Genomic DNA, 9,556 nt, shown 5'->3' on the forward strand with positions numbered 1-9,556 from the left:
GCTGGTCGATGACTAGCCTGGAATCACTTTTACAAATTAACTTTGTGATTTCCAATTCTTGAGCGAGGCGTAGACCGGCTAAAATGGCTTCATATTCAGCCTGATTGTTTGAAGCTTTGAAGTCGAATTTGAGGGCTTGCTCGATGACAATCTCGTCGGGGCCTTCCAAAACGACTCCAGGGCCGCACGACCTTTCGTTGGAGGAGCCGTCCACTTATAAGATCCACGATGAGTGTTCAGTCTCGGCTGAGGAAGGAGTGAGTTCAGCTGCGAAATCGGCAAGAGCTTGCGACTTGATGGCTCCTCGTGGTTGGTACTGAATATGGAATTCGGATAATTCTATCGTCCATCCGATCATTCGTCCGGCTAAATCTGGTTTAGTGAGAATCTTTACAATGGGGTAAATTGTCCGAACAATAATACGGTGATTTTGAAAATACATACGCATTCGTCGGGCGATAATGATGAGAGCCATAGCCACCTTTTCGATCGTTTGGTATCGGATTTCGGCGCCATGGAGGGCGCGACTAACGAAATAAACTGGTCGTTCTTCAAAGTTAATTTCTTGCACTAAGACTGAACTGACAGCTTCGTGTGAAACGGCGAGGTAGACTATGATGGGCTCTCGGGCGTCCGGTTTCTGAATGACCGGCGGGGAAGATAGAAAAGTTTTCAATTGGAGGAAAATTTCCTCGCATTCGGCCGACCACTCAAAGTGAGACGCTTTTTTCAATAATCGGACGATGGGTCTCGTTCGTTCTGCAAGTTTAGGAACAAATCTGGATAAGGCGGTGAACCGGCCGATAAGTCTCTGAATTTCCTGAATGGAGTTGGGGCTTCTCATTTCGGAAATAGCTTTACATTTCTCAGGGTTAGCTTCTATGCCTCTATGGGTGAGCATAAAACCTAAGAACTTCCCCCCCTCGACGCCAAACGCACATTTGTCAAGATTGAGTCGCATCTGGTGCTGGCGGAGGGCCTGAAAAACTTCTTTCAGGTCAGCAATATGTTGCTTACATGAGACGGACTTGACAACAATGTCATCGACATAGACCTCAACATTCTTGCCGATCATGTCGTGGAATACATGGTCCATTAGTCTTTGATAAGTGGCCCCGACATTTTTGAGTCCGAAGGGCATAACTTCATAGTAGAAATTATCGGAATCAGTCATGAAGACTGTCTTCTTTCGGTCGGCCGGGTGCATTTGGATTTGATTATAACTTGAGTAGGCATCAAGGTAGCTGAGGATGTGATGTCCGGCCGCCCCATCAACGAGACGATCAATGGTAGGCAGAGGGTAAGAGTCTTTTGGGCATGCCTTATTGAGGTCCGTGTAGTCAACGCACATTCGCCATTTTCCGTTCGCTTTCTTTACCATAACCACGTTGGCTAGCCATGTGGTGTAATGGGCTTTCCGAATGAATCCAGCTTGTAACAATTTATCGGCTTCGTCACGTGCGGCTTGACGTCGTTCCTCGCCTAGATGTCTTTTCTTTTGAGTTATTGGCCTAGCCTTTTTATACAGTGATAATCGGTGGGTGATAACTTGTGGGTCTACGCCAGGCATATCAGCGGCCGTCCATGCGAACAGATCGGCATTTTTAACAAGTGTCGTGCTTATGGCCATTCGGTCGTCCGGCTTCAGCGAAGTGCCGATATGTGTAGCGTGGCGATCATCGCGAAGTGGGAACGGATGCAAGTCTTCTCCTGCCTCCATACGGGTATCGTCCATACGAGGGTCGAGATCGACAAGGGCTATCATCTGTCGACGGGACATGCGCCGTCCGGAATGTCGGGTCGGGGATCGTCCTCTTTTTTGCGGAGGTCGGTCGTCCGGATTGGTCGTGTAGAGCCGTCGAGTTGGCTCACTTTTCAAACTTGCGACATAACATTCTCTAGCGGTTTTTTGATCGACATGGATTGTTGCAATGTCGTTATTTGCCGAAGGGAATTTCATGGCTAAGTGTGGGGTGGAAACAATGGCTTTTAATCTGTTGATGGACGGACGACCGAACAAGATGTTGTAGGAAGTTTGGGCGTTGACCAGAAGATATCGCACGTTTATTGTTTTGTGGAGACCGTCTTCCTCACCAAAGGTTGTATATAAGTCTATATATCCCTTAGTGTCGACCCGTTCACCTGAGAACCCTACAATTTGTTCGTTATAGGGTTGAATATCTGATTCTGGGATGCACATTTTCTTGAAGATTTCCCAGTATAATATGTCGACCGAGCTACCTTGGTCGACCAAAGTCTTGGCAATTGCGAACTTGTCAATTTCCACGGTGATTACCATAGGGTCGTCCTGGGCTGGATCTATGGCTGTGAAGTCGTCGTCAGTGAAAGTGATCGGAGGTATGTGTGGACGCCTCCTCGTGGTAGCATGAGCGGACTGGATGTCCCGGAGATGTTTCTTTCGGGCGGAATTTGAGCACCCGCCACCGGCAAAGCCCCCGGCTATGTAATTTGCTTCGTGGTTCGGTTCGCCCAAGGTAACGGGTCCAACAATCATGTTGATGACTTCGCGGACTCGTTGGCGAGGGCGGGCGTTTCGGTTGGGACTTGTGTTGCGGGCGCGTGTACGCCGAACGGGGCTTTCACTGCGTTTCCGCGAAGCCTGGCTATGGTCAGTTCGGCGTTTGTAATCGTTACGGTATGACCGGTCGACACCACGGGATGGACGGTCGGTACTCCGTGGTGGGGATCTTGAATTCCTTGTCCTCTTGACGAACTGCTGCAAGTGGCCAGCCTGGATGAGCTCTTCGATTTTGTCCTTCAACACTTGACATCCTTCGGTCGTGTGACCAAAATTCCGATGGTACTGACAACGCTTAGCAGTATCTGCATTCGGTGGTGTTTGATACTGTTTTAGTGTCGGAATTAAATCCGTTTGCAGTGCTTCATCTAGGGCTCGTCCCCTCGGAACAGTTAAAAGGGTGTAACTGTTGAACCTGGGGATTCGGCCTCCTCTGTTCCGGTCGGACCTTGGGGTGGTTCGAACGGTCCGTTCGGTCTCGAATTCCCTTTCTTTGCTCGGGGTTTGATCTTTGAGGACTCCGGATCCGACGACTTTGAACCGTTGGTGATAGTCAATGTGTTTCTCAATTTGCATGAATTTGGTTGCCCGAGTTCGAAGATCTTCCATGTCTTGAGGCACCTTTTTGATGAGACTTTCGGTAAAACGACTCGGCCGGATGGCCGAAACCAAATGGTGTAACGCGACTTCCTGTTTGAGCCCTCGGATATTCATGCATGCCTTGTTGAATCTATCTAAAAAGGTTCTGAGAGATTCACCTTTTTCTTGTTGTACCGCTAGGAGAGACATGGAGGACATGTGATGCGGTCGGCTGGTGGCATATTGAGTGGAGAATTTCGTGGCTAGGATGTCAAAGTCGTCAATGGAGTTCGGAGGTAGCTCTGTAAACCAGGTAAGAGGTTCTCCCTGAAGCGACGTGGGGAATACTTTACACCACACATTATTATCTGTGGTATACAAAGTCATTTGCGTCTTGTAAACATTTAAATGCTCGTCCGGGTCGGTCGAGCCATCATAGAGTTTAATGGCGAGGCCTCTCCATTTGTCAGGAAGTGGTGTGGTGATGATTTCATCTGTAAAAGGATGACCCCTTTTACTTGACTTTCTTTCGACTGTTTCAGCTCTGGAAGTAGGATTGGTGTCGGCCGGTGTAGGTATGCGAGAGGCGGTTCGGTCGGCCATATGGGATTGGCCTTCTCGTTCGGGATTATCGACCTGTCGCTGGAGTCGTGCATTCTGCTCTCTCAATAAGGCGATTTCTTCCTCTTGGTGGCGTCTATTCTCTTCGTGTTGACGACGGTCTTCTATCCCCTTTTGCCGCAGTTCTTCCATCTGAGTTTGGAGGGTTTGAATCATAGCCATCTGTTCTGCCATAGTGTCGTTGTTGTTCCTTGTCGCAACCATTATAGCTTTAAAAATTGAGATTTTGCCTCGGTCCCACAGTGGACGCCAATTGTACCTGAGTGGAGAGATGGGGCCCAGGCACGGTCGGTTGACGTAGTGTAACTGCTGACGTGTCGATCTTCTTCTCCTTCGGTCGGTCGTTCCTTCTTGGTGTCTCCTTCGGTCGGGCGGGGGAGGGTACCTGCGAAGGCACTCCGACGCTCAAGTAAGTATGAGATTCTAAGTGTGGTTTAGCAAGTGAATGAAAACGTACCTTTCTCTGACTTGAGCACAGTATTTATAGGATTGCCTAATGGGCTTTCTATCCCTTGGGCTCAGGGTGGTTATGGGGATAGGTCTTACCAATCGTGCTCCGGAATACCCGGGGAACATATCTTCTTTAGACGCGTATTCCTTATTCTTCGGAGGTGTATCTTTAACCACTTTATCTTGTTACATAAATACTCTATTTATTATGTACTCGGTCGGTCGGCCACGTCCGTCCGGTATCTACCGGTACAAAAAAACATAAAAACTAAATTGAGAGGAATGGTTGAAGCTTACAATATAAGTATTAGTAGTGTTTAAAAGAATCATATTTTCGATATAGTTTATTATTTCAAACGAGACATTACTTTCTTTTATGAGTATTCTTTTAGTTCCTCCAAAAACAACTCAAGAGCCTTAATATAATTCTACACTGCTCGCTAAAATATAAATTTGTTTTCAAGATTGTTGCAATACCATTTTTTTAATTCATTATCTTTTAAAATGATCAAATATTGGGTTTGGGAATGGAATAAACAAAGTTAAAAGTGAGTTTATCTTAATTTTTTCAAATAACTTGCTAATAAAATAACATAAATCCACCATTTGACGTTTTTGTAAAATAATTATAAGTAAAATAATTATTTTTTTAACTGAATGCATGACCTTAAAATCATTATTATTAGCATAGAATATTTTTTTTATTAATCATCCTTTTTTATGAATTTCAATCTTTATATTTATTTGAATATTTTTTTGAATTTAAAGTAAATGAAAACTATTTTTTCTTATAATGTTTTGATTAAGTAATTAATAATACTATCATGAATACATAATTTTAAATTTCATAATCTATTATAAATAAATTGAGTAGTTAATCAATCAATGAGTTATGAGTCTTCTATTTTTCCTCACCATTGATCAAATTTTCAATTTTATAATGCTTTTCAAATGTAATTGAATTTAATAGTTTTCTTGGTGTAATTACATGTAATATATTTAATAATATTTTTAATATTTTTTCCATTTTTCATTTTTCATTTTTCATGTGCATATTTACAATAATAAATTATATGTAAAATCTATTTCGAAGGGTTGTAATGCATCATTCATAGCTCTAGTACAAAAGTAAAGGGATCCCTCTAAGCTAGAACAATATACACCCATCTCTCTAGTGTGGGCTATATACAAAGTCATATCAAAGGTGTTGGCTAGCAGAATAAAGAAAGTGCTAATCTCAGTTATTGATGAAAGCCAGTCAGCATTCTTAAAGGACAGAGGGATGCTAGATAGCGTGCTTATGGCTAATGAAGTGGCAGAGGTCCTTAGGAGGTATGGGAGGAGCGAACTATGCTTGAAGGTGGATTTTGAAAAAGTCTACGACTCGTTTAGGTGGGATTTCCTATATGATATGCTTCATAGGATGGGTTTCCACAGTAAGTGGATTATGTGGATTCAAGGTTGTCTAGAATCTGCTACAGTTTCTGTGTTAGTTAATGAGAGTCTTACGGAGGAATTCAAACCAACAAAAGGCTTGAGGCAGGGTGATCCTTTAGCTCATTTTCTCTTTATTGTGGTAGCTGAAGGCTTAGTCGGGTTAGTAAGACAAGCTAATAATGTCAGTTTGTTGTCAAGTATCAAGATTGGAAGAAATGAGGTAGAGTTCAGTATCCTGCAATTTGCAGATGACACTCTATTTTTATGTGAGGAGTCTCACAGCAATGTGGTAATTATGAAGGCTATTCTAAGAGGCTTTGAGCTAGCCTCATGCTTGAAGATTAATTTTCATAAATCCAAGCTAGCAGGCGTAAATGTTGATAGAAACGCTATGGTATACTATGCAAAGACTTTGAACTGCGCCCAGACGAGAGTTCCTTTTAAGTATTTGGGTTTAGAAGTGGGAGGGGACACAATGAATAGTAAGTTTTGGGAGCCTGTACTAAACAAATTAAAAGCTAGACTCAATGTATGGAAATGAAGATTCTTATCCATGGCAGGGAGAATATGTCTAATCAAATCAGTTATCACTGCTGTGTCGCTTTTCTACCTCTCCCTTTTCAAAGCGCCAGATTCTATCTGCAAAAGCATAATCAGTATACAACGGAGGTTTCTATGGGAATGGGGGATGGAGAAGAGGCCAATTTCATGGGTAAGTTGGGAAGACTTGTGTAAATCAAAAGAGGAGGGTGATTTGGGTTTTAGAGACATGCGGAAGTTCAACTATGCCCTACTGGCCAAATAGATGGCGCCTTGTATCTGAAGAGAAAGGGAGGTGAAAGAAGTTGTTGGACTTAAAGTATGGGATGGATTTAGAAAGTCCACAAACACCAATGAAATTCCATACCTGGTGGTGGAAAGACTTACATAAAGTATGTAGAAAGGGAAGAGGAGCAGGTTGGTTCCAACAACAATTAGTATGGAAATTAGGAGGTGGAGACAAAGCTAGATTTTGGGAGGATGTGTGGGTTAACAATATTAACCTCAAAACTCTTTACCCCAGGTTGTTCTCACTTTCCTTAAACCAGGGTCAAAAGGTGGAAGAGGTTGGTGCATGAGAAGAATTAGTATGGCGATGAAATTTAAGGTGGAGGTGTGTTAGATTTGAGTGAGAATCCTTGATGGAAGCAAATCTTGTTTTGCACATATCTCGGGCCAACATGTCAAGGGAAGAGAAAGATGTTCAAGTGTGGGGTGTGAAGAATTAGGGTTGTTCTCTGTGAATTCAGCATATAAATACCTAGCTAAGCATGTCAGAAGTCCTCATCATGATGTGTTTAAGTACCCATGGAAGGCCAAAGCATTTCCCAATGTCATAACCACAACATGAAGGGTACTTTTGGGTAGAATCCCAACAAGATAGTGTTTGAGCACGAGAGGGGTGATGCTAAATACAACTTTATGTGCATTGTGTGAGATTAAGGATGAATCATGCCAACATATTTTCTTAGAATGCAAATTTGCTCAAAGTGTTTGTTCGTTGTGCTTTAAATGGATTGGTATCTCGTTTGTACAGCACAAAGATCTTTTGACTCACTTTGAGAACTTCCATTTGTCCCAAGTTAGCAGTAAGCAAAATCTTCCGTGGAAAGGTGTATGGGCAACTATAGTGAGGTGTATCTGGGAGCAAAGGAATTCTATTGTTTTCAAGCAAGGGGTAATAGATGCGGAAGAAATTTTTCAAATGGTCCAACTCAAGTCATGGCTGTGGTTAAAGCATAGAGTCACTCTTTCAGCTACTCCTGTGTAGATTGGGTACAACCCACTTATCTGTATTAGAAGCTATAAGTAAATGGTTGTTAGTTGGTGTGTCCAAGGGACCCTGCAGAAGTGGAAGGATTTGCTGGCATATCTGAGTTAACGTCACAGGGCCTTGTGCTCAAATCTAACTTAGGTATAATAGGGAGTTATAAGCGGGGGAAGTGTAGAAGAGCAGGAAGCGTAAATCGAAGGATGTTGGGGGAGGTGTTTGGTATATGTTGTTGCTTAGGAGTGTCAATAGCTAAGCCTTATTAGCGTAGGGACCAAGCTGTTTGACTGTCAAACAATTTTTTAGAACAATGGGAAATCCTTTATGCTGGAGGCCTGGAGTTTCAGCAGAGTGATGCACAAATACAATTGTACATTGGTTGATGTCCCAATCTGTAGAGGTTTGGTTGTGGGTTATCTGCTTGCTGTCAAGTGTGGAAAAGGTGTTGTCAAAGGCTTGATATGCTTCCAGCTGAACCATCTAGGTGGTATAGCAGAACCACAACGAAGGCATGCTATGCAGGAGTTGGTGCTGAAGGGAGGATGGTATAAAATATTTGTTCTGAACTGGAATTGATACAGATATATTCTAAGCACCCTTGGTTCTGGGTATGATGTGGAAGAGGGGTGAAAACTTGTATAAATGGGATCATGTGAAGGTGTAGAGGAATTTTGGAAGGAAGAAAAAAATGAGTAGTCATTACCACCTCGAATATTTTGTATAAGGGTTGAGACATTGTTAAAAAAACATAATTGATGGAACAAGAATTATGTGATAAAGTTTAAATCTTATAAATATAGTGGTACATAAATCATCTCTGAAATTGACAGAAGATAAAATAATACACAAGAATGGTCCTCTCAAGCCTGCAATATTAAGGCACAAAGACAGTAATACTCCACAACCATGAGGTAGGAGGCATGTTCTTGAGAAATGGTTACATAGACATTGTTACAGGGGAGTCATGTTCTTGGAAAAATTTATTGAGGATGCACATGAAGCTTGTGTTGCTTGAGTGCAAGAAATAGTGTATATATAGTCGCATGGTATTGTCTTAGACATCACTTTCAAGGATTAGGAAGATAAAGAGCATATCATACCCCACCTTCTGATATAATGTCCAACAGATTTACGTACTTGAAAACAAATACATCATCAAAGGTTGTGAAACCTAAGCTTATTCATTTGTCATTGTTTTCTAGCTATTTCAGTTTATATATGCAGACATGCTTTAGACATAGCCCATGTTTAATGAAATAAGATGCTAATGATGTTGATAATTATCTACCATGTGTCAACCAGAATTGAGCTATCGATCGATGAGGATTATTTTAGAAACCAAAATTATTTTTAGTCTCCAAAATGATGATAGTCTCTAATTTGATCATTATAACAACTAATTATTTTTTATATATAAAATTAGTTTCTATTTAATGATTTTTTTGGATATGCATGTTATAAATGTTAAGCTAGAGGAAGTAAGTTATTTGTTCTAAGAGGTATGATGACACATAAATCTACTCACAATTACTTTCCCATTAGTGTAATTTGCTTTTGAAAAAAATGAGAATGATCTTCTAAGAATCTAAGAGAGAATATTTAGAGAGTTCAATATCTAATGAGAAGAAGTTTTAGTTGAAATGAAAAATTATTTTTTCTAAACCTATTTACAAAAAAATTCAAATAAATTAAACTATTTTTTCTAAACTTATTTATAAACTTCTTCATTTAACTTAAACCAAATTCTCTATCTTGAAAAGTGGGCCTTACATGCTTTACTTCCATTAAATAAGTTTCCGAATTAGTCATTAATTCAATTTTCAAAATTAAAAAACAATGTTTTAGTTATTTTAATTTTTTATTCTAATTACTTTAATAACTAACTCTTTATCATTAATTCAATCTCCAAAAATATATATTTTATTACAGTGTGTAAGTAGTTTCAAATGAAATTTAGTTTAATTCTTAAATTGTACACCTGTACATAAATTTCTTCAGAGCAAGGAAGGGTTTAAATAAACTTTTTATAAGTATTTTTTTAGAAGAAAAAAATATTAACTACAGTGAACAAATAATAATGATCTATGTATGACCACACGATATAGATCTTCCCCCACAAC

The 9,556-nt window shown here is 40.7% G+C and overlaps 1 protein-coding gene across 1 annotated transcript; it reads right to left on the reverse strand.

Annotated features, from left to right (window-relative positions):
* Window positions 1–214: 214 nt before the first annotated feature.
* LOC137815376 (uncharacterized) lies at window positions 215–3,943 on the reverse strand. The gene is made up of 2 exons (XM_090298975.1): window positions 3,637–3,943; window positions 215–3,486 (listed from the first exon to the last, which is right to left on the reverse strand). The coding sequence occupies exons 1-2, from the start codon at window positions 3,941–3,943 to the stop codon at window positions 215–217; spliced, it is 3,579 nt and encodes a 1,192-aa protein (XP_090155101.1).
* Window positions 3,944–9,556: the final 5,613 nt, after the last annotated feature.

Source organism: Phaseolus vulgaris, chromosome 1, assembly GCF_051622355.1.
Source record: "Phaseolus vulgaris cultivar YP4 chromosome 1, ASM5162235v1, whole genome shotgun sequence".
NCBI classification, from domain to species: domain Eukaryota; kingdom Viridiplantae; phylum Streptophyta; class Magnoliopsida; order Fabales; family Fabaceae; genus Phaseolus; species Phaseolus vulgaris.

Bases quoted from the DNA above. Each gene is read 5' to 3' on its own strand.
- LOC137815376 (XM_090298975.1), bottom strand. From the start codon at position 3,943: ATGGTTGCGACAAGGAACAACAACGACACTATGGCAGAACAGATGGCT. The intron at 3,487-3,636 runs GTAAAAGGGGTC...TGTATACCACAG, and splicing joins AACAGTCGAAAGAAAGTCAA to ATAATAATGTGTGGTGTAAA.